The sequence below is a fragment of the Cyprinus carpio genome, chromosome B23 (genome assembly GCF_018340385.1).
Source record: "Cyprinus carpio isolate SPL01 chromosome B23, ASM1834038v1, whole genome shotgun sequence".
Taxonomy (NCBI): domain Eukaryota; kingdom Metazoa; phylum Chordata; class Actinopteri; order Cypriniformes; family Cyprinidae; genus Cyprinus; species Cyprinus carpio.
In genome coordinates, this window is record NC_056619.1 from 10,948,259 (window position 1) to 10,974,136 (window position 25,878).

The 25,878-nt window shown below is 37.2% G+C and overlaps 3 protein-coding genes across 11 annotated transcripts in view; 1 reads left to right on the forward strand and 2 right to left on the reverse strand.

Moving 5' to 3' along the window:
- Positions 1–876: 876 nt before the first annotated feature.
- On the forward strand, positions 877–13,492 carry kif3b (kinesin family member 3B). Its single transcript, XM_042751267.1, has 9 exons — positions 877–1,125; positions 3,288–4,798; positions 5,769–5,870; positions 6,296–6,418; positions 6,718–6,836; positions 9,409–9,525; positions 9,619–9,724; positions 9,872–10,089; positions 10,193–13,492. The coding sequence occupies exons 2-9, from the start codon at positions 3,371–3,373 to the stop codon at positions 10,299–10,301; spliced, it is 2,322 nt and encodes a 773-aa protein (XP_042607201.1). The 5' UTR covers positions 877–1,125; positions 3,288–3,370; the 3' UTR covers positions 10,302–13,492.
- LOC109048072 (protein-L-isoaspartate O-methyltransferase domain-containing protein 2) lies at positions 12,172–19,351 on the reverse strand. 2 transcript variants are annotated; one of them, XM_042751269.1, is made up of 6 exons: positions 19,183–19,351; positions 16,854–17,206; positions 15,998–16,100; positions 15,741–15,912; positions 15,253–15,376; positions 12,172–14,219 (listed from the first exon to the last, which is right to left on the reverse strand). In XM_042751269.1, the coding sequence occupies exons 2-6, from the start codon at positions 17,158–17,160 to the stop codon at positions 13,735–13,737; spliced, it is 1,191 nt and encodes a 396-aa protein (XP_042607203.1). In that variant the 5' UTR covers positions 17,161–17,206; positions 19,183–19,351; the 3' UTR covers positions 12,172–13,734. The 2 variants fall into 2 exon arrangements, with proteins under 2 accessions (XP_042607203.1, XP_042607202.1); XM_042751268.1 differs by having other exon boundaries at positions 16,854–17,212.
- A 1,403-nt stretch (positions 19,352–20,754) lies between these two features.
- myt1b (myelin transcription factor 1b) overlaps positions 20,755–25,878 on the reverse strand; it is a 36,074-nt gene continuing 30,950 nt past the window's right edge. For all 8 annotated transcript variants that reach the window (XM_042750009.1, XM_042750008.1, XM_042750010.1 and 5 more), the window contains 2 exons: positions 25,657–25,800; positions 20,755–25,550 (listed from right to left, as the gene is read on the reverse strand). In XM_042750009.1, the coding sequence (XP_042605943.1) occupies positions 25,407–25,550; positions 25,657–25,800 (288 nt within the window). In that variant the 3' untranslated portion in view covers positions 20,755–25,406. The remainder of the gene's footprint in view (positions 25,551–25,656; positions 25,801–25,878) is intronic.

A 25,878-nucleotide genomic window follows, 5' to 3' on the forward strand; every position in this document is an offset into this window, starting at 1 on the left:
AAATGTTTCCTCTTTCCATAAATATAGCCACTGCTGCTGACATGGCGTTAAATCGAAATAAACTAAATAAATATGATCTATTTAAAAATTAAACATTTTCTTTTAAAATTTAAACCAAAGGTAAATATGATCTATTTAAAAATTTGCAAAAAAAAAAAAAAATAAATAAAAAATGCTATGAATGAATAAATATTTAAACCAAAGGATAAATAAATAAATAAATAATAATAATAATAAAGTTTGGAGTGGCTATGATTTTTTTTAAATGTATTTGAAAGAAGTCTTTTATGCTCATCCAGGCTAATTGTTTGATAAAACTACAGTAAAAACAGTAACATTGTGAAATGTTATTACATTTTAAAATAACTAATTTCTTGGTTAATTTATTTTGAAATGTAATCTTTTCCTGTGATGCAAAGCTGAATTTTCAGCATCATTAGTCTTCACATGATCCTTCAGAAATCATTCTAATCTGCTGATTTTCTGCTCAAGAAACATTTCACATTGTCAGTGTTGAAACAGTTGCGCTGCTTAAATTTTTTATGTGGGAACCATTATTTTTTTAATTAAATTTAAATGAATCTAAAGTTACCTTTAATCAATTTAAAGCATCCCTGCTAAAGTAAAAGTATTAATTTCTTAAAAAAAAAAAAGAATAAAATACAATATTTATTGTTTTTGTGTATGAAGAACAACTCATCTATTTGTCAGTTTGAAAATGTTATTTACATTTTTATTTTTTGATTAATAAAACCATAAGTCATTCCATAATTGTATTATTAGTGGTACTTTGTTGTTATTCCATCGCTGAAATAACAAAAACAAAACTACATACTACAAATCTGTAGTGTCCATTTGAGATGGCTTGGAAATGTGCATGAGCGTGGATCAGCAGCAGCAGCAGCAGCTCCATCCCGGCCTGCAGGGGGATCACAGCTCTCCTCTCCCTCTCTCTCCTCTCTCCTCTCAGGGACAGACATGGCTGACGGAGCTCGAGAGGAGAGATACGGCTGATCTCGTTTACTTCAGCGCTTGGATATTTGAGAGCTGTGTGCTTCTGACTGATATGAAGGCGACGCTGATCTTCGGCGTCATTGACAGGTTGAATTGTTCGGGAGGGCAGAGGTGAGTTACAGTATGTGTGTGTTTCTGCAGTGTGTGCTCTATCAGTGACACGGTTTGTTTGTCGTTGCCAGGCCGCTTGTTTTGAGTCTCCGAGGAGCGCCATCCTCATAAATCCGTTTATATATCTTGACAAGCTAATATGAGCAATATTACATTATCGAACTATAAAAATACCATAATTTCCGTTGAAACAACGACATTTTCAGGAGGACTGACAATTAGTGTCTCGTAGTTGACTCTTCAGTCTGTTTATCGCCGTTATCTCTCGCTATATTAATTTACATGACAACTGAGCCTGAGATTGACTCAATTAAAACAGATTTACAGCGATGTTTGAGATTAAATGATTTCGGATGCGCTGATGTGAATTAGCTTTGCTGCTACTGCTAATGTAGTCGTTAGTAGATTGCGTTATTTGTGTGTAAATTATTGTTATGATCAGTCTTTGAAAATGATAATTTGGGAATAACAAGCTACTTTAGACGTATGTTCTTCTAAAAAACGTAATATGTAATATTGAGTACAGGTTTGCTTATGAAAATGATTATTTAGGAGTGGCATAAACGACTCTACATGTCTGTAACAATGTCTCTAGCAAGCGAGCAAATGTTAATTTATATAGCACTTTTCCAAACTAGTTAATGCAGTTCAAAGTGCTTTACAAAAAAAAAAAAGGAATCCAATACAAAAACAGTAGAATACACCAAATACAAAATAGAAATAAACCCATTAAAATACAAGAGCAGAATTTAAATATATATATATATATTAAAGATTAAAAAGAAGGAACTACATGTCTGTACCTACTTCACAACCAATTAAAGCAACATAAGCTCTATACTTTGTTTGAATAGTTGTAAAGCTGCAAAAACATAAAGTAAAACATATTGCAATATACTGTTGCACCCAACTCGTACAAATAACTACTGTGGCAAAAGTGATTGATTGTCAAATTGCCATTGGTTGGTAACTGACATTATTTCTAACCTAAGAAGAAAAAGTTGAACTGTTTGGTATTCCATAAATACATCAATAGTAAGATGGCATGAGATAAAGAGACACAATTATGAGATACTAAATCATAATTATGGCATAAGTCAGAAGTATGAGAATTATGAGATATAAAGGTGATTAATGAGTCAGTATTTTGAGATTTTTTGTCAATTTTAGCTTATCTCATAATCATTGTGACACTATCTCATAATTATGACTTTGTTTCATAGTTATGAAATAATTCATGAAAATATAAAATGATTCATAAAAATCATACATAGTATGATGTGAGATAAAGAGATAATTATGAGATACAAAGTCATAATTATGGTATTGGTGATTTAAAAATTGTCTTTAATTTGAAATTTTGTAATTGTTTTTTTTTTTTGTCAATTTCAACTTTTTATCTCATAATTTTGATTTACACAACTTAAAGTGCATTCAGGCTAACACACATTTTTTGACCTAACGTGTTCCCTGGGAATCGATTTTTATCTCATAATTTTGATATCTAAATGATATATGTTGGTTATGTGTTAATGGTATGAGATATATGGGATAAAATGTGAGATTTATAGTCAATATGAGATAAAAAGGTGATTTAAAAATTCTCAATAAAACATTTTGTAATTGTTTTTTGTAATTGTTTTTTGATAACAAATTGTTTTTGTAATCTCATAATAAGAGCATTAGAGCATTACTTTAGCAGCGCAAAAGGTTGTGGGATCGATTCCCAGGGAACACATGTTAGGTAAAAAAAAAAAAAATGTTATCCTGTAAGTCGCTTTGGATAAAAGCGTCTGCTAAATGAATAAATGTAAATGTGAATGTAAATAATTGTGACAATATCTCGCAATAATGACTTGGTTTAATAGTTATGAAATAATTCGTCTTTTTTTTTCTGTTTTAATAATTTAAATTTACTCATTATGATTTACTCATCATAAAAATGGGATTTCATATAATTGTTGTAAGCAAGAAATTAGCGTACTCTATTTTATTGTTTTCCAAATATGTACTTATTCAGTGTTTTTATGAAGAAGGTTACTACAGATTTGCTTGCCAAGATAAATCTAGATAAATATTTTCTGCGTTTGTTTGGTATAACCATAACACAAGTTTTTCTCTTGACACTTTGACATTTCACTGAGTTGTATCATCTTTTGCAGGCTGTGATGCTGGCAGCACCAACACTGTGAAATAAACTACAATCTTATAAGAAGAAGCCAGCAGAAACGCCAGAGCCGTCAAAATGTCTAAAACCAAAAGCTCTGAATCCGTTAAGGTAGTGGTGCGTTGTCGCCCCATGAATGAGAAAGAGCGAGCCGCCAATTTCGAGAGGGTGGTCTCAGTGGATGTGAAGTTTGGGCAAGTGGCTGTGCGCAACTCTCGAGGTGCGTCCTCCCATGAGCACCCAAAAGTGTTCACCTTTGATTCCGTCTATGACTGGAATTCAAAGCAGATGGAGCTCTACGATGAGACTTTCCGGCCATTGGTGGATTCTGTACTGTTTGGCTTCAATGGGACCATCTTTGCATATGGCCAGACGGGCACCGGAAAGACTTTCACGATGGAAGGGGTACGAAATGACCCCGACAGGAGAGGTGTCATTCCAAACTCCTTTGAACACATTTTCACACACATTTCCCGCTCTCAGAACCAGCAGTACTTGGTCAGGGCTTCATACTTGGAGATTTATCAAGAAGAGATCAGGGACCTTTTATCGAAAGACCAATCGCGCCGTCTGGAGCTCAAAGAGAGGCCGGATACAGGTGTCTACGTTAAAGACCTCTCTTCATTCGTCACTAAAAGTGTTCGTGAGATTGAGCATGTGATGAACGTGGGGAACCAGAACCGCTCAGTTGGTGCAACTAACATGAACGAGCACAGCTCTCGTTCTCACGCGATCTTCGTCATCACCATTGAGTGCAGTGAGTTGGGTCCTGATGGAGAGAACCACATTCGTGTTGGGAAACTCAACCTTGTTGACCTGGCAGGAAGTGAAAGACAGACCAAAACTGGTGCACAGGGCGAGCGCTTGAAAGAAGCCACCAAAATCAACCTCTCTTTGTCAGCTTTGGGCAACGTCATCTCAGCGCTGGTGGACGGGAGAAGCACCCACATCCCGTACCGTGACTCTAAACTTACAAGACTGCTTCAGGATTCCTTGGGCGGAAATGCCCGTACGGTTATGGTGGCCAACATCGGACCTGCATCCTACAATTTAGAGGAGACGCTGACCACGCTACGCTATGCAAATCGCGCCAAAAACATCAAGAACAAACCCCGTGTCAACGAAGACCCCAAAGACGCCCTGCTTCGGGAGTTTCAGGAGGAGATTGCCCGCTTGAAAGAACAGTTGGAGAAAAGGTCTGGCAGGAAGAGGAGAAAAAGGAGGAGAAGGAGGGTTGGAGAAGGAGGAGAGGAGTTAGAAGATGGGGATGATGATGATGAGGAGGAGGAGGATGACGAGGAAGAGGAAGGAATGGATGCAGATAAGAACATCGCAGATTATTGGCGCGAACAACAAGAGAAGCTGGAGAAGGAGAGGAAGGCCATCACGGAGGACCACAGCCTGGTGGCGGAGGAGAAACAGCGGCTGCTGAAAGAGAAGGAGAAGAAGATGGACGATCTTCGCAAAGAGAAGGAGGCATCAGAGATGCTTGCAGCCAAAGTTAAGGTAAGAAAGTGCAGATTTCAGGTTAAAGTTTTTTTAAAGTCAGGTTAAAGTATTTATTTGATCAAAAATGCATAATATGCGTAATATTGTGAAACATTATTGTAAATTAAAATAACTTTTCTATTTGAATATATTATAAAAATGTAATTTATTCCTGTGGTGCCAAAGCAAAATTTTCAGCATCATAACTCCAATCTTCAGTGTCACACGATCCTTCAGAAATAATTCTGATATGCTGATTTTTTTTTTTGGAATCTTAGTAATTAGAGAAAAAAAAAACAAAAAAAACATTGGTAACATTAAAATGTCTTAGTGTCATTTTTGATCAGTTTTCTGTGTAATTTCTGAATAAAAGTATCAGTTAAAAAAAAAAACTTTTTCTTGTAAATAATTAAAAAAAATCGTAAACATTGTACAATTTACATGAAACATTTAAAAATTGAAAACAAAATTTTGAATGTAAAATATACATTTAAATTCATAATAAAAAAAAAAAATATAATAAAAAAAAAAAAAATATATATATATATATATTTGGGCCAGTGACCGTTTTGGCAGGGCAACAGTTGACCTAACCAGTCATGCTGGAAAAAAAAAAAATAAAAATAAAAATTGTTGAGTCCTTTTGTGAATTAATGAGTGTTTTTTTTTTGACTGGTTCATTAAAAGAACCAGCTTGTAAGAGTCATTTGTTTTTAATAAGACTACACTGATTGCACTGTATGTTGATTTTGCAGCACAATAGAAAAACACGTTTGTCCTCATTTTATTACTCATTTGTTTTATCTCCTCATGTTTGATGTACACTGCAAACTCACAGATTTAATAAAATATATTGAAGATTAGAAATTAGTTTCAGAAACAAATATCCTTAGCAATCCTTCTGTTAGCTTGGCTAATATCGTGTCATTGTGTTTTCAGGATAAATAAATGCATTTGTCTTATCTGATAACCAGTTTTTCACTTTCAGGCCATGGAAAGCAAGCTGCTGGTGGGAGGAAAGAACATTGTCGACCACACCAATGAGCAGCAGAGGATTCTGGAGCTGAAGAGACAGGAGATAGCTGAACAGGTACAGTTTCCTATAACACACTGTAGAGAGATTGAGCTGGACTGTGTTTCAGTCCTCAAGGTTGTTTTAAGGAGACGGGTTATTTGAGCCTCCTTTTAGTTTATGTGGATATTTTAGGAATCTGGATTTCAAATGGAGAAAAAAGTGCTGATTAAAGGTTTTGTTCAGTTATTTATTTATTTCACTCAGTGTTGAGTTGGATTTGTATTAATGCGGCTTACAAAGAAATTCTGGTTCAGTTTGTGACCTGGCATTGTGTTAAACAATTCATTTTTATCTAGACAGTGATAGGACAGAAATATGTATATACATTTCTCACTGTTAGGATATTATAAACATTATATGAGCAGTTCCACTTAGGCTTGTGAAATGCAGAGATGTTTAAAACATTTATAATGTGTGTGTGTGTGTGTGTGTGTGAGCAGAAAAGGCGGGAAAGGGAGATGCAGCAGGAGATGGAGTGTCGTGACGAAGAGACACTGGAGCTCAAAGAGACGTACAGCTCCCTGCAGCAGGAAGTTGACATTAAGACCAAGAAACTGAAAAAGGTATCCGTCTGTCTCTCTAGATAGGTTTGTCTAGTAGTGTGCTGTTAACATGATTTTAGGAAGGCTGTGTCTGCATGTGATCAGATGTATTTTTAGAGTCCAGCTGTATTCTCTGGGGTCATTAGGAGTAGGACAGCTCTCCTGGCTGGCAGATCTCCATCCTCCTTGTTGAGAATCATCTGCACATGACTGAATTTGACCTCCTTTTGTTTGAGTTTATAGAGCAAATGCCTTACCTATTCCTATGAAGAGCCTCATCTTTTTTGAATGACCCGTCTGTTTCTGTCTCTTTCACGTAGCTCTTTTCCAAGCTGCAATCTGTGAAGGCGGAGATTCAGGATGCCCAGGATGAACACGTCAGATACAGGCAGGAGCTGGAGCAGACACAGAATGAGCTGACCAGAGAACTCAAACTTAAGTATGCCAATCATTACAACCATTACCAGAAGGCATCAAAACATTATAATGAACTAAATTAAAAATGGATATATTCAATATCAGTGATTAAAAATTTAAATATTTAATATAAGTCATTAAGTCATAATAATTATCTGAATCTTTGCTATAAATGCATTTTAAAATGTACTGATTCATATTGCTGTTAATTGAATTGAGTCAGGTTGAATCACTCTGAATCGCTTTTCAGTCGAAAGAGAATCCAGTGAATCCTAAATCAGTTGACACTTCATTGATACACATACGTCTTGCTCTACCTATTGGATAGTTCCCATCATTTCTACGTTGCCACTATAAAATCAGCATGTTTTGTCATATATGGGTGCAGTGGTCAGTGTTTGGTCCAGTGTGGAGGCTGACTTAAAAAAAATTTCCTCTAAAAGCATTCTGACCTTATTAAGTGTATTGGTCTGACTGCTTGGAAATCTCAGCTCTACTGTATTACTGATGTTAACTGTTTAATACACACACACTAAGACTCTAATGTACTAAGCAGTCTCTGAGGTAGAGGGTCCATTAAGGGAAGATTTATCTGACAGGCTGATTTTGAGTGCAGTAAGCAGAATAGAATAGGGTTTGTGTTAATGGCAAATATCTTGAGCATTCGAGATAAAGAAAATAGTAAAAGGGAAGACATTTTCTAGTTTGCAAGTTTTTAGAAATGTACTTTTTATATGTTAGTTTCATAAGGTTTTGTTGTACCATTTTCAAGATAAATTGAAATTTAACAACCTACCAAAGAGTTAGCATATATTAAGCAGACAGTCAACTAATACTTTAATGAGAGTTAGTTCACATGTAGGTGCAAAGTTACTTATAGTCAACAGAATGCTCAAAAGGGACCATCAAAATAAAGTGTTAGCATTATTTTTGATGAAATCCGAGAGCTTTATGACCCTGCATAGACAGCAACACAACTGATATGTTCAAGGCCCAGAAAGGTAGTAAAGACATTGTTAAAATTGAATGGGCTACAAGAACATCAGCAATAAGTTTGGTGAGCAGGAGACAACTGTTGGTGCGATTATTTGGAAATGGAAGAAATACAAAACCACCATCAATCGGCTTTGGTCTGGAGCTCTGTGCAAGATCTTGCCTCATGGGGTAAGGATGATCACGAGAAAGGTGAGGGATCAGCCCCAAACTACATGGGAGGAGCTAGTTAATGATCTTAAGGTAGTTGGGACCACAGTCACCAAGCAAAACATTAGTAACACACTAGACCGCAATGAACTGAAGTCCTGCAGCGCCCGCAAGGTCCCCCTGCTCAAGAAGACACATGTACAGGCCTGTTTAAAGTTTGCCAAAGAACCACTTAATGATTCAGAGAAGGCTTGGGAGAGCTCTTGAGCTCTTTGACATTAACTGGACTCGCCATGTTTGGAGGGATAGAAATGCCGACTATGACCCCAAGAACACCATCCCTACAGTCAAACATGGAAGTGGAAATTATAATAATAATAATAATTATATAATAGTAATTATGCTTTGGGGCTGTTTTTCTGCTAAGGGTACAGGACGGCTTCACCGCATTGAGGGGCAAATGAACGGGCCATGTACTGTAAAATCTTGGACAAGAACCTCCTTCCCTCAGCCAGAATACTGAAGATGGGTCATGGATGGGTCTTCCAGCATGACAAAGACCTGAAACATAATGCCAAGACAATAAAGGAGTGACTCAAGAAGAAGCATATTAAGGTCATGGAGTGGCCGAGCCAGTCTCCAGACCTCAATCCTGTAGAAAATCTGTGGAGGGAGCTGAAACTTCCAGTTGCCAAACAACAGCCAAGAAACCTTAAGTATTTAGAGAGGATCTGTAAAGAGGAGTGGACCAAAATCCCTCCTGAAATGTGTGCAAACCTGGTGACCAACTACAAATAACGTCTTACCTCTGTGCTTGCCAACAAGGGTTTCTGCACCAAATACTAAGTTGTGTTTTGCTTGGGGATCAAATACTTATTTCACTCACTGAAATGCAAATCAATCTGTAACCTTTATATAATGTGTTTTTTCTGGATTTTTTTGTTGGTATTCTGTCCCTATACGTTAAAATAAACCTACCATAAAAATTACAGACCCTTAATTTCTTTGTAAGTGGGCAAACTTACAAAATCAGCAGGGAATCAAATAACTATTTTCCCCACTGTACATCAGAACACCATCTTCTGCGTCAGCATGCATCGTGGTACTCTCCTGAATGTGCGACTAAGACTGACAAATTGTTGAATAAACTCCATATTTTTGTTTTCTTTGCATACAAAAAAAGTATTCTCTTAACTTCATAAAACGGTTGAACCTCTGATGTCACATGGACTATTATAACGATGTCTTTGCTAGCTTTCTGGGCCTTGAATGTGGTAGTTCCATTGCGGTCTATGGAGGGTCAGAAAACTCTTGGATTTCATCAAAAATAAAGACTTTTAATTTTTGGGTGAATTATCCCTTTAAATTTAGAATAAATCAAAAGAGCCTGACAAAAAAAAAAAAAAAAATGAACGTCATTGACCCGTTAACATTTATGTTGTACCCACCAGACATCTGATCATAGAGAACTTCATCCCACTGGAGGAGAAGAACAAGATTGTGACAAGAGCTACCTTTGATGAAGAAGATGACCTTTGGAAAATGACCCCCATCACTCGTATTCAAATGTACAAAGACTTATTTTGGAAAATTGAAGCTGGAGTTTATGGCCATTAACATCCTTGACTATAATGTTTCTTCTGTCTCTTTCTTTTTCTCAGTGATCAGCAGATGATGAAAAGGCCTGTTTCTGCAGTGGGCTACAGACGGCCTCTGAGTCAGCACGCCCGTATGGCCATGTTGATGCGGCCTGATGTCAGATACAAGGTATGCTGACAGTGTTCCCATAATCCCCCGCATGGCACCACACAAAGGCTTCAGTTACAACACTCCCTCACTCTTTACAATGACACACGTGAGCTCAGGAGAATCCTTTGCCTTCATCTTTTTATATTCTCCCCGCCCGTCTTCCAGTCTGAGAATATCTTGCTGTTGGAGTTGGACCTGCCCACACGGACCACAAAAGACTATGAAGGGCCAGTGATCGCGCCTAAAGTGGCTGCGGCTCTGGAGGACGCTCTGAGGGAGGAGGACGAGATCCAGGTGGACGCCTCTGGTCTTCGTGCCAGCCTGGGCTCCAGTCCAGGCCTCAGTGCCTCAGCTGCTGGGTTTTCCAAGAAACCAAAGTCAGGGTGAGAAATTATCCCTCCAACCTCTTCCCTTTTGTTATTTTTCACTTCTTTGTTTATCCTTCCTTAATTTACTTTTTCGTTTTCCCCCACAATCCTTTCACAGCCGCCCAAAAACAGGCAAGAAGGTGAGCACTCCAACTTCAGCTCACAGCCCTTTGTCCAGCTCAGGGTCCCTTCTTTACCCACAATCCCGAGGCCTCGTGCCAAAGTGAAAATAGTGAAAACCTTCACTGCTCCATAAAAACTGACCAGCTTTGGCATTAAAGTTGTCAGTTTTAGACAGATTTACGAAGGTGGAACATCTTGGTGTGTTATTTGAACCCACCAATCAGCCCTCATACTACCTTGTTTTTAGATGTCGCTTCAACATCCCGTTTCTAGCACAAAAAAAGTTACATTTCACAATCTTTAAAGTCTTAAAGCTCACCGCAAGATAAAGTTCCACAGATTTAGTTTGCACTCAAGCAAAATGTTATGTGTTTTGTGTGTGCGTGAGGTCATTGAGACAGCAGATGGTGTTAGTTACGTCATTGTGGGAATGTTTTTGTCTGTGTCCAGTTGTAGGATTAACAAATTTCTCACCTAAAGTCGCTGGAGATTAGATTTATGCTGGTTTGGGCCACAAAAGCACTGTATTGTTGTTTGACGAGAGAGTAAGCACATTACGTCATTGGCCAAGACCCAAAACAACCTCTAAGCCTTTCTCGAAGACTCTTTGAGTCGCTTTGGCTGGGGGAAGGGCCCAGAAACACACACTTGACTGGGTTGTCATTGCAGTCAGCGCTATATCCAGTAAGGAAAGGAGTTGGGGGTTTAAAGGTCAGTACATACTAAAAATATCAGGGTTCCAAGGTGCCTTAGATTCTCTTTAAATACAGAAGTTTGGTCTGAGAGTCCCTTGACCTGATAGCTGGACAGTAGAACCTGTAATCTACACCAAAACCCCTGTGGATGGTTCCTGAATGATTTGAATTACACTATAAGTCTGTTGTGTTGGGCAGGCTTGTATTTAATGTTCACGGGGATCTGTAAACAAGAGTTTGACACGAGGAAGTCTTATTTCTGTTGAACTGTCAAACCTTGAACTAGTGAAGGTAATACCATTGCCTGCTGCTATTGTAGGGTTCTTTTACCCCTTGTGTCATAGCATAGGGTTTATGTATATTGAGACATGTTAGTAAATGAATCTGCATTATCATTGCAGTTGTATTAAAATCCAAAATAATAATTAAAAGGCTAAGTTATTACCATACTAGTCGGTTTTATATTCAAGCAATTGTAGATAGTTTTTAACACTCGTATTTTTTTTTGCTTAGATTTATATGTTTTATTTTTGAATATGTATTATTTAAAGTAGTGTACAAATTTATTTTTGCAAATGAGATTTAAGTATCATTTTCCTGTGATTGACTGCATTCTTTTGTGTTCTTCAGTGAAATACGTTGTCATATAGTAAACATACAGCTTTTGGATTGTCAGAATGTGTACTGCAAATCCTGATGCTGGTCATTGAAATCAGTAAATATGCATTATCTAATCAATATTCATGCTGCCACTCCTGGCTGTATTAATGCATAAGTCATTAGTTGCTGTTATGTTATTTTTGAGGTTTTAGCATGACATAAGAACATCTAAAGCATTTAAGGCAAAATACAACTGTATGTCTAATACTCCACTTTCACCTTCTTCCATGTGATGCATGAGTTCAATGCTAATAACCACGGTGAGAAAATCATTTTAATGTTCACACGGATTTTGTTTTGTACTAAAATGTTTTTGAATTTGTATTTGAGCTCAGAATGCAAATGTCCTCAATGTGTTAACCATCTTTTAATTAAAGGATGATTATTATCTATTTGAATGGAGTAAGAGCAGTTTTCTCACCCATTTATTCTGCTTGCATTTTTATTCCACCCAAATCACAATGACTTGACTGGTTAAACGTCCTAATTCTGGATTCTCAATTTGTGTTCAAATGATGTATTATTTCCACTTAATAAAACACTTTCAGTATGTCAAAGAATTTCAGTTACACACTGCAAATACACAATACACATTAAATGAACAGAAACTGAAGTAATGTGCTGTCCAGTGTGCAAACTCAAACTTTATTAAAGGTTCTGTCACCTAAAAGCACACAATCGTTTCAAGCCAAACCTGGTAGATATCACTTGCAGAGGAGTAAAGACTTTCCTTGTGACAATATCCTGAATTTTATGGGCTACCTAAGCATTGTTCTCATCAAGAAGAACTAAAGAAAAATGCTTCTGAACTGATGAAATGTGTAGAAATCGAACCTGGGATCATAGAATTGCCAGATCCAACCATTGTATGCTCAGAATAGTCTTCCTGTACAGAGGTCGTTTCACTACCACTGTGATATACAAAAAGCAGATCATTTTCAACATTTTTGGTCAAAAAATAGAAAGGTCCTAACATTTTGGTCTTTTTGTTCTGTGAAAGAAGGAAGTTAAAAAATAACATGAAGTAAAATGTTTTTCCTGAGCAGGGCCAAAGATTCTGAGCACAAAGATTGGAATTCGTGAAAAATACCCAAGTGCTTCATACACCTTGAATTTTTGGTGATTAACAATAAACATAATTTTACTAAAAATGCTTCTCTTTATTTTCACACAACCTTTACAATATTATTGTAAAGCTTGCGATATGACACAATGATTCTGTAGTAACGGGGTGCAAAAACAATGTCTGTCTTCATACGAGTGTGCAATAAAGTTAAAATTCTACCAGCAACGGTAATCGAACTTACATGATAAAATGCATCATACCACCTCAAACTCCAATATTGACAAAATGCGGGTGCGATACGGCAGTACACATGCAGATATTAGTCAGTATTTTGGAGAACACAGTAGAGGCAAGGTTAAAGAGTTCAACAGTGGAGGGCCAACTTTGGGGTCTCGTGTAAAGATGCGGCCACATTAGCAAAATTTCACAAAGAAAGTCCAATGTCAAAACAGAAGTCACTTTCAAACCAAGCAGTTTTTTAAGTCAACATGGCAAACTCACATAACCAACTTCTACATGAAATCTGCACAAGGAACTTTTTCGCATGAAGCACCGCTCACACAGAAGTCACTTCAAACCAAGCAGCTTACTTTTAGTTGTGGGGAATTCGCTTGAGCAGCACGAAGATGAGCGAAATCTGCGTGAGGAACTTTTCCATCTTTGCGCGAAACTCCCAGTCGTGCAGATTCCTATTGAAATGACTGGATTTCACCAAGCTAGGGTAAATGTGACCGCACCTTAACGCTAAAAAAAAGTCAAACTATGCCACTTCCCAAAGCGACGCTACTCTAAAAGAGCTCACAGCAACAAGCATTTCCCCCAGGGACAATGTATCGTGTCGTACACTTTGATCATCTCAGTCGAGGGGAAAACGGAATTAAAAAAAGAGCTGCATGAGCTCAGGCGACATTGATTATTTGGGAAATGAGCTCAGTCCTTCAGTTCCATCTCTGTACATCCCCAATTAAGGAACGTTGCTTCTCAAAGGGATATGGATATCATGGTGCCATTAATTGAGGACTTATTGTCATACCAATCCAGTTGAGAGGAGGAGGAAGAATAGAATAGAGGCTTTTCTTCATGTGCTACACTGCACGTATTATCTCTCGCCACGTCTCACTTCTCCCTGTAATACAGCAGATACATCTTCAGGGGTTCAGGTAACGGGAGTCTTAGAATCTTCTCCCTCAGAATATTAACGGCAGCCTCTGCACGAGCGCAGCCGCTTTTGCTTTTCTCCTCTTCGGTGCCGCATCCTTCTTCGTCCTCCTCGGGCAGGTCTTCTCTCACTCTGCGACAACCCCTTTCCTCTTCCTCCTCCACTTCCTCGTCTTCCTCCTCCACCCCTCCGGGGTAGTTGCAGTCGTCCATGGCTGTGGGAATCATGGAGTCGTGGAGAACCACGGAGTTGACGCACTGGCGGTAGAAACGGCGGCAGAAGCGGCGCCGTTCGAAGCGGGGCCCATAGCGGTGCATGGCCCGGGCCCCTGGGAAAGACACCCGTCTTTTCGTATGTCCTTCACCCATAGCTATGGGCTGCCGCAGAGTGTGGCGAATAGCAATCCGGGACAGGTCCTGCAATGTCCGCACCTCAAAAATGGCTGCAACGCAGAAAATGAGGAGGAAAGCAGAGATATTGTTTTTGTCAATGCACAGTTTCCTGTTTAGTATTTTTGAAGTTTAAAAATGCATGATTTATAATTTAATTATAATTTTGAATATTTATGTTTTTAAACCATGCAATGTTAATGTCTAGAGAGTATTTTTGTCTTGTTTTCCAGTTCAAATATATAAAGATTTTTAAATGAAGATACATTTAGTCAAGAATAAAAATGACATAATATATAAAGATAGTCCAGTTTTCTGTAAAACTGATCAAAATGAAGTAGATTTATGATTAAAATAAGAACAAAAATCTGCTAATGGGCTCAGAAAACAACTTATTTCAGAGGAAAAACACAGATACCACTGGCAGATATTTGTTCTTGTTTTAAGCATAAAATCACTTCATTTTGCCTTTAATTTGTAATTAATTTTAATTTACCTTTCATTTTTCAAGACTTTATTTTATATTTACATCTCAAGTAAATGTATACTGATTTAAGAATGTTTCTTAATTCAGATGTCTGATATTTTTATAGTTTTTTTTTTTCTTTCTCGGGGCTTGCAAGATTTAATGCCATGACTTTAAGACTTTCTGCTCTGATTGAAGAACTTTTTAAGGCCATAATTTATGGAAGGGGAAAGTAAGACTTTTTACAATATCACACAATTTTTCTTCCATGTTTTAATTTTAACATGAATTGCTACATTTTTATTTTTCAAAGATTAACTGTTAATGCTTTTTGCATAAAGGTGCATAAAAATGCTTTTTATGTTTATATAAATAAATTATCGCATACTTTATTTTTTTTTTTTAGTGTTTTTAGATTTAGAAAAAAAAATTGTAAATCATCACATTTGATTAAGTAGTCATAATTACTAGTAGAATTATTGTAAATAATATATTTAGGTAATTTTGTACTGCGATCACTCCCAGAACAGGGGATAAGTCTTAGTGTAAAAATATAAAGGATTCACAAAATGGTGTGAAAAATCATTTGCAATTAGTGTCCTTGCTTGTACTGGACTCACGTAAAGGAACGCTCCTAGGTCTGCCATTGAGATTCTGTTTGGGCTGAACGAGCGGGGCAAAGGTCACAGCGATGATTTTCTTGGTCTCCCAGGAGCTCTGACCTGTGCGGGTGATCTTGGTCAACTGCAAAAGAGTTACTTTCTACTTAATTACACTAATTACACATCATCCCATGGGAATACTAATTACACTTGTGTGTACTGTGTACATTGATTTTGTGTGAAAATACATTTAGATAAAAAAAGGGACTTTAGGACACCATGAAATCAAAGTATTCATTTTCACCAGACGCAGTATTCGCCAAAAATATTAAATGCTCTTCTTGCACAAATGGTCTTTTCCAATAAAGTGAGCCTAAAGCCATTCTATATGTCAGGAAATGTCAACACAAGAAAGACAACTAAATTCATCAAACCACTTTAAAGTCTCCCTTAAAACCTGCTGTGCAATAAGAACACATTAACCTGATGAATAAACATGTACCCACCTTGTCCTCCAGTGGGAGAACTAAGATCCCGCCAACCTTCAGCAGGTTCTTCATGTAGTTCTCATACTCTTTCTGAACTCCTGCTCCACAGTACACCCTGTCATACTGCCGGCTCTCCGGAGGGATCTCCAGACAGTTCCCCACCACAAATGTCGGCTCACAGAACTCAAACCTGTGGCCATTAAACAAAATCAAGTCATTCAAAAAAATGGACAATTAAAGGCATATGTAAAGCTGCATCACAGGAAATGGCTCACTTGTCAAAGCTGTCGCTGGATTTGATAAAGTGGTCAAGTTTCTCATATGCATAATCGACCACATCTTCATGCAGTTCCACACCGTGATTCACACCAAACGGACCTGGTGCCAGAATGACAGATATGTATTTAATATTAAATATGTATTTCTAGGGAAACTATCCTAACTACTTTTAGGTAAACTACAAATAAAAGTGAACTAGAATAAGAGGATAACCAAAATAAATTGTGAATTGGTTAAGAAATATATAAATTCAAGATCAACTAAAAAGGTTTGAGGGTCAATAAGATTTTTTTTTCTTCAGTTTTTAAAGAAATTAAATAATTACTGTTCTTGTGACCTTTCTATTAATCAAATAACCCTGTATCACGGTTTCCAAAACAATATTAAGCAAAACAGCTGTTTTGAACATTGATAATAACAATAAATGTTTCCTGAGCATCAAATCAGTATATTAGAACGATTTCTGAAGGATCACGTGACACTGAACACTAAAGTAATGACTGCTAAAAAAATCATTACATGTAAATAAATTGTCTTTTGAAATATTAAAATAGAAAAGAGTTATTTCAAATTGTAATAACATTTCACAATATTACTGTTTTTATTGTATTTTTTGATCTAATAAATGCAGCCTTTGTGAGCCTTTTTTTTTTAAATAAATTGTTTTTTGAAAAAAAATCATACCGACCCCAAACTTTTCAACAGTAGTTTATTTTTCTCTTAATGTCTAATAAATGCAGCCTTTGTGAGCCTTCATTCAAAAACATTTAAGTTTCAATATTTTTACTTGAAAACAAGACAAAAATACCAATAAATATATATATATATTTTTTTTGCAGTGCAAATACACACCCAGTATAAGGCCCACCATTGTGCTGAGATAACCTGTCCCACTGCCCAGATTGAGAAAAGACAGGCCAGGCTGCAGGTCCAAGGCCTCCATCACCTCTGAGTAGATACATGGAGCAGACAGATGGAGGTTTCCATGCCTCCAGGCCAGGTCTTTATACGCACTGTCACGGTACTCCTCCAGATAATAGTCTGCTCTGTCAATGGCTCTGAAGGCCCTCTCCACCAGATCTGAGCGGATGTAATGGGCCTCCTTCAGGTTGTCAATCAGCTCATCGTTATCCTCACCCGCGCTCACGGCTCCACCCATGATGACAGCAGGAGGGCTTCTAAGGACAGTCCTGAGCTGTGCCTGTCACTGTCTGGAGGGAAAAGCAAAGCATCTCAGATCAAACCCAGAGTAAGATGACAATAAAATGGTAGACATTTATTGAGCTTTATACTATAAACAAACACAGAATCTGATATATTAAATAACAAACATGAAGAATTCCTAATATCAGCCTTCCACAGCAGCAATGATTTTTAATATATTTCTTTTTCATATATTTGTATATGTATATATATATTTATTTATAATGAAATGTTTTAGGATCATGTTTTATTTAGTCGTGAATGACACCTCCAACAGACAGTTGTCTAGCAGGTGGGAAGACACAAAGAATGATAATTAAGACAACTAAATATTTAATGAGTCCCAGCATGCCAGATATCTGAGGTGAGCTGATATGCCAACAAACTTGACAATAAAACTCACACTCGCCTTCAACTCCTTCTCTCACACTGTATTTTTAGAGGTCAGACAATGGCAAGTAAAAAGTGGCACACTGTTGCGTCCCGACTCAAACTCTTGGATGCGCCAAAGAGTTATGGTTTATTTGTCATTTTGGAAAAGCAGACAATAGCACATGGGTAGCCGACACATTACACATCTATGGACTTAAAAAAAAAAAAATCCAGAATTTAGGCTCAAATTTAGATGAATGCGTATGTAAAAGTGTAAATTTTTGGTGCTGTTACTGTTTATCATTTCTTGTAAGTTTTTCTACCATTTTATTCAATGATTTTTTTTTATCTTATTCAATGATTATTTGATGAATAGAATTTTAAAAGAACATTTCTTTGAAATAGAAATATTGTGTAACATTATAAATGTCTTTACTGTCACTTTTGATCAATTTATTGAGTCCTTGCTGAATAAAAGTATCGATTTCTTTATTATAAAACTAAGACTTACCCCATATTTTGTTACATTTCTCCTACATTTAATATTGAAGGTACTATTATTAATGAGTTATTAATAATATGCAAGACATAATCCGTAATAAGTAAGGTAAACCATGATCACAGCACACGCTAACATATGGTCACATTTGTAAACAGCCGGAAACTCCAGACTTACTTTTAATAAATAACTGACTGACTAACAATATAAAACTGCAGAATTCAAAGTATTGTTAGATTAAATGAAACAAATCAACAGTAAAAACAAATATGGCTTAGGCTTACCCTTTCCCTACAGTTACCTGATGGTAAAAAATGACCTTATGTTACCTCACTGTTTGCAACTTTTGGTCTAAGTGAGCAACTCCGTAATTATTGACTCTGTAATTTCTATACAGTAACAATCGTGACCAGAAACACAAATACTTTGACTTTTTTTTGTTTGTTTCGACTGGGCAATGGAGTAAGATAAATATATAAAATAAACATGTGCTGGGAAAATATGAACTTTTAAAAGATACGTGCATAACAATTATAAAATAGCACTGTTCATATGATCTATTATAAATCAACTTAGGTAACAACAAAAGCACCACAGACTAAAATATCAGGAATGCAAAATGGTGGTCTGGTCTCTTCTTTTACTTGCCAGATAAGTTTCAATGCGACTCTATAATCGAACTCGCTATAAAATGTACATTATATCACAAAGTCTATCTCTTTGTCATTTAATCTAACAAATTAACTACTGAGGTCGTGATGGCACCCGTCAACTATTTATAACGAACAACCGTGTCGCGTGTGACACCACAGCACTGTGTTTGACACATGGAGCCGACCATCAGCAAAACAGCAGCAAACCAGTCGCGTTACACGACACGAGAAAAACACATCTGTAAACACAGAGCAGCGAGAAAACGTAAACCTATTCGCGCGTGTTGTAACCCAGTAACCGTCATATGTAGGTCACGTTTATATTATACATTTAACAACAGTAACTGCAGTTTGTCTCTGCACGAGGAGAAGCTTTACACAACCACCGACCGACATAAACAAAAGAGTCTCCGCCACACTGGCACTCATTGCCGCTGCGCAGTCTACATCTTACCGTGTGATTTCGGAACTCAGCGGGTGTCTCGCGCAAATCAGCAATGTCCATCGATTACATTAACGCCTTTGTCGTGTATTTGGATCCGGGCACAATAAGGTCTAACTTCGCTGCGAAAAAAGATGATGCGATGTAAACATAAACCAGCTGACGCACTGACGTCACACGCACGAAGACGTCAAATGCATTGCCGCTGCATTTCGTGGAGATTCGATTCATCTTAGTGAATCGATTCTTTGTAAATCATTTCACCAAAGAGATTTGTTTAAATTGAGATTCGAGCGTTGGTTTGGTTTAAAAAAAAAAACAACTCAAACACACACACACATACTCGGTACACATAAACACATATTTGCAAATACCGAACCCACATGGCATTTACAAATACAAGAAAAAATTAGAAACAATAGTAGTGGTTGAGCAGTCGTTCAGAGTTTTGATTCTGTGTTGTGAGTCAATGAATCATTCATTCAATTGATCTATTGAATTCTGTCATTCGTTCCAAGGGTATTACGCTTTTTTTAAATTTTAGAAAAAGTATTATAAGCGTTTTTTGATAATAGAATATCTACTGTACAAATTTCTTTCTCCATTTTATCCAGCAAGACAACAAAGACTCGTTCAGTTGGTCAACGGATCCAAAGATGCCTCGTTCAGCGCCGCTCTGCTCCGAATCTTGTTCAGACTCCAAACACAGACTCTTCGACCTGATAACTGCTTCTGCACAGTTCGCTCTCTATCGAAGGTAGGACACAGCAGTGAATAAAATGCGTCCACTGCATGAAACAGGAACGTTTCGTTTACTAAAAAGATGTATTTCAGTAGGCTACGTTCACGAACGAAACACCAGTAACGTTAGAACATAATCAAGATCAAAATAGATCAAAATCCCTCATACACATTCATGTCAGAGCACTCAAAGAACAGTTATTTTTATATTTTTCTCCTTATTGCTATGAACAATAATGGTTAAATAAAATCATTTGGAGTATATAAGTGATGCTTCCAAACTTTTTAAGCACCTGTAGATTCAGCCTGATTTATCTAAATGCAGTAACCTAAATATATCTGTCAGGTAGCTAATATGATTAGCAATGCAGATATCATTTCATCCACTTCTAAAACGAGTGTCGTTATTAGACAACGCTGTAAAGTTTAAAATGAATCCTTATTATGCTGAGATAGTATTGTTTTTAGTGTGGTAGTGTTTCTTTGTCTCCAGCAGAGGTCAGAATATAAAAAGCTTAGATTTACAAATGGTGGCACACTTCCATTTGTTTGTTGTCAGTCTATAAAAAGACTAATTTATAAGCCAAACAGACTGTACAAATCTCTCATCACAGCTAGCACTACCATGATGCTGACAAAGATGAAATATATAAAAGAAAATACTAGTCAACTGGCATACACTTATTATTTTCTGAATTTCAGTTATCAAACCCATGAATCAAGACCGATGGAATCATGCAGTGACTAAAAAATGTAACTTGTGTTTGTATCTGAACTTCTGACTTTAACAAGCAAAAAACAAACTCACACGCAGATCATGTATGAAGTGTATACTCAGAAAGATCACATTATTGACTCTTTATTTATGTTTTCCATATATAACACTGAAATGAACAATACCTCCACAAAACAGACATTATTGTTCTCTTTTAACACTGATATCAATGAGCACAGGTACAAGGATACACAAACACAGTCACAATCCAAAACCAACTACACACTTCATTTCCAAATTTAACTCGAATGACACACAGCCATAGCTTGTCCTGCTCTACAGAAACAAAACCTCGGTAAGGAAACTACCACTGCTACAAAAGTGACTAAAACATGTAGTCTATCACTGTGAAAGTGCTTATTATTATTCTTGGAAGTACTATTTTTTAGTTATTTTTTTCATTTTCTAAAGGAGAATCATTTTGTGGCTACAAAATCACCAGTAAAAATAGCTGATCTTTGTAAAAAGGACGCAAGAGGACAAGCCTTGGCCGTGGGTTAAAATACAAGTTGTTTTTTTTTTCCGGCATTTACTTGGAAATATTCTTTAATACAACAACACTGTCCTTTATTACAAATGTACAGAATCCCATTGTTGTCAGAATAATGCCCTGTGCATAAATGCTTCATCTGTGATACGTTCCATGATTATTTCAGACTCGATGAAATGACCCACCACACAATTTCATACCTGAATCAGAATCACAGTTTTGGGAAGAATAGTGTTACGTATTGTGATTTATTTCATGTCGAACAACAAGCTGAATATCGATTTCAGTGCGATCCGTTCTTGGTGTTCACCACTTTGCTGAATTCCTATTACCTCTCCCCCCTCAAAACAAGGAAGGAAAGAAAAAAAGGAGAAAAAGTTGGCATCCTGAGTGGGATTTAAACCCAGTCCTTAAATGTAAACACACCCTTTCCTGCAGCGAACAGAAGCGAGAAAAGGCACACATGAGAAAACCACAGAGCTATAAGCTACAGTACCTACAGAAGGAGGGCCGTTTTGGTTCTATCAGCTTAATGGGACAAACAGTGCCTTCCGACTTTTTAGCTGTTTTCGTTTCTCATGAAATGACAGAGGAACCGTTTTAATTGACCTACAGTTGGCACAAGTCTCAGAAAGGCCGGACTCTCAAGTACAAGGTGCTAAATCAAGCCTTATTTGGTTCCTCGGGGAGGGGTTACATATGCTAACTTGCATTTGCAGATGCTACACTGCTCCAGAGAACATGCTACATTATTAGGCAGATTCAACACACTCGACCTCGCCGCGCAACACTCGTAGCTGCTCATCATCACCGACAGCAGGCGTTTAAGAAGCATGCATCGAGGAAGAATAATTCACACATGCTTTAGGCTATCTCACGTCAGTAGTAATAAGCAGATAGAAATGTTTCTCCCATCGTAATAAGACGATATGACATCTGTAGTGAGTATTCCCTCTACGCAATTTAATAGAAGGAAGAACTCTAATGAAAACTCTGCCGTTACGGCTAGACAACATCTTCAGATTGCTCTTAAAGCAAAGGAAATGCTGTGGTATTGAAATGCAACGCACACATCTTTCCTGCGGAAAGGTTACACAGAACGAGGCGAATGAGGCCGATCTGACATTCTGTGGAAATGGACAAAGATTTATGCAACTAGCGTCTCCTTCGTTTTCTCCATGCGCGAGGGCACGCCAATGACAATCTCAGAGCTCAAACCACATCTTTTTTTTTTTTTCGTGTTAATGAATGGCTTGTTGCCGAAAGCTAAGAGTTCTGATATCACACATCCGATTTTTGACTTTTTTTTGTATTGGCGACAAGGCGCTCAAAGGGCATTTGACATCTCAGACAGGATACAGGCTCACATTAAACAACAACAAACAAGTCAAAGACATATGCGATATTTGATCCCAATCCTGTTGGTGCAATGAACAGTTGTCTGTTAGCCATTTGTACCTTTTTTCAAATAAAAAATAATCCACTAACACACACCCACACGTGCACATAAAGGAAAACCTTTTGGTTGAAAGGTCATTAGTTGGCATTCAAGATTTTTGAAAAGTGCACACATGTTCTGTCCATCACAATATTGCTGCCTTAATAGCAAATGAACAACATGACCGCTGTGTACTATTAAACGAAACAACCGGCTGAATAGAGGCACAATGTTAATTTCACAACTCGCTATTATGTGTCATACAGATGTCATTGCGATGATTGGCATTTTACACACGTATCTAAGTGTGGCGTGTCCCACCAGAACTGCACAACACCATACAATATTAAAGACAGATCCACCGAGGAGAACTTTCAGCACAGTACAATGCGTCTAAACGATTACAGCCTAAGACTAATCTGTTAACCATTGTCCCATTAATGCAGCTGACTTACATACAGAGGCCCAGCGAGTTTGGACCAGAAAATAGGAAACTTTACAAACATCCTCGTATTCTTCGCTTTAGAAATGTACGTTTACATATCATAAAACACATCGTATCCTGCAACCACAGTAAACTGGGTCTGTCTTTTTTACATTATTTAGTCTTCTATCAATAGTAGTACTCACAGCTTTTGGAAAGATATTGTTTTTGTTTAGCTATTATAAGAGAAAAAGAGTTAACAATTACACTGTAAAAATATATGTATGTTTATATACTATATATAGGTTTTTTTTGTCTTCTTTTTTTTCTTTTAAATACAGAATGAATATATTGTGTAGGTATGGCCATCACGGCAAAGGAATAAAGGCATCTGGAACAATCCCCACTTATGCCACTGTCACATGACCCGAGGGTAGTGTGGTTGCTGAATGGGCGGAGTCGGTAACGAAAGCACAGGTCAGTGGCACTTTGTGCATCGAAGAAATAAAAATCTAGTATAAGGCTACACGGGTGTATGCTTGTCTGATACTAGTCGAGTAAGGACATTGTGGTTCAAGAGTTTCTGTCAGGATGGTTGGTATTCGTCTTCCGTGCCCCACCGCAAAAACGATCGCCCGCTTCCCATGGTCCGACAAAGACAAGTTTAGCAAGAAAGCAAAAATAATCCTTTTGCAATTCATTAGGGTTGTTCAGGGGAAACAGTTTTTGGCCACTACTGAGAGCTTGAGGAGGTATAAAGAAGAAAAAAAGAAAAGAAAAAACAAACACAAGAGGATCCAGAGGAACGTCTTCTTCCTGTCGAGATGGACGGGGTAAGAGTCAAAGCTGTAGGTTCCACAGTACTGGAATTGCTTTTTTTCCTCTTTACATTCCTATTGGAAGTAATGCTGGTATAAGGAAAACCCTCGATAATCATCATGTTTTATTCTGTAGTCCAAAACATGTTTTTTGTCTTTATTTTTTTTATATCGCCAAAGTTTCTTCAAGACTACTATGACTTCACAAACACACAGAGACGTTACAAAATAAATATACATTACAACCGTATCACAGTTCATAATTTCATCATAAATATTAAATAAATAATAAATAGAGATGATACTTCTCCTTCAGCTGTGTTGGAAATTCGGAAAAAAAAAATGCAAATAGAGATAGATATACAGGTAGAGAGAAAAAGAAAGAAAATTTACAAAATTATCAAAACATTGTTGGTTAAAAATATTTGCACTTAAGAAATGTTTAAAAACTCTACTGTCAAATGAAATGAAGTTATAAAAATTAGTTGTACATTTATTTTTCTCTTTCCAAATATTGATGTGGCAAGTTTCTTGTCACATTTTCATGACCTTTTATAAACAGAAGGGCTGTGAATATTTAAATAGGTGAATTCAAATAAATAATACAGTTAAAATTAAATTATAACAAAATATTAATAAATTACAGTAGTGTCTGGACAAGTTTCGAATAATTTATATAGTTCAGTGACAATCCAACATCTTGTCTGACGTTGGATGGACTGAAATGAAGTGCAACTCATTGTTCATATGTAAGAGATATGACTATGCTGGGTAAATATTCCTACAGTGTAAGTACTACAAATAAATGAGAGCAAGCTAATGCTCCTGCCTGTAGATCTAAAACAAAACAAACCAATAAACAAACAACAACAAAAAAAAGGCTGCCGAGATAAAGAAGATGCAACGGTAAAATTTACAGAGTCAACCGCATGGCACTGATAAGGTTGCACATGCACTTCGCTCACTTTGTATGCTAGTACGTTGTACATTCTCTCATTGCCCCACAACCAAAAAATGGTTCGGTTTTCTTCTGGAAAAGATGGAAAGATAAGCAAACACTGCTTATGTCTGTTCTACTGGGGATCACGTAGGGATCACTTGTATTTGGAGCATCACTTTTGTTGTTTTCAGAGGAGCAGCATCCTCACAAATGAGTATAAAGACTCTTTCACCTAAAGCCTGGGCTGCACATCTTCCGGAAGTTCTATTCCCAGCTTCCTCTACATCCAGAACTTCCCACTGTCTGAATGTAAAACAACAAAAACTGTAAAGAAAACTATGTTTGTGTCTTTCCTTTCCTCCATAAATAAAGGATTTGGTTCCATCTTCACCTTCCAATCCAGCAGCTTTTGTGGATTTTGGTCCTCATAGTAATATATATTATATACCTCTTTTTGAACTCACAGAATGCTCCCTGGGATGAAGGTTTAGATTGTTGTTCAAAAAACCTGAATGCCCTTTTTGTGTGTCATTTGTATGCTCTTCTCATTGGCTCCACGTTTCTATTTCTCTTCCACGCTTCTGCTTCTCATCCTCGTCTTTTGGCTTAGTCAGACCTTAATGCCTTTCACTGCCTTGTTGATGGTCTCCAGAAGGGCCTTGTTCTCTGGGTTCTGGTAGCAGTCCTTATTAGTGTACATGTCGGTCAGGGTGCTCACGTAGCTCTCAAAATTCTGCTCTGTGATTGGCTCCTGCTGCAAAGGAAAACAGAAAATAGGAACGGTGGATTTAAAAAGATGTGTCTAATTTATGTAGGTGAGGAAAGTTATGGAAGCTGCTGTAGGAGTTTGTGTAACTTACCATGTGAGGCAGACGGATGTTGGCCAAACTCCGTATAAGAGCTTGACTGAGTCCAGACAGCTCCATAAACAATGCCTCATTCTGTTCTTCAATCACCTTATTCTCCTGCTCAATGTTTTTCAGGTTCTTTTCCATGGATGTAATCTAAATAACCAAAAAATCTGATTATTTCAACTTCCTATATATATATGTGGTCTTTAGTCTCTCTTCTTTTAGATTGTC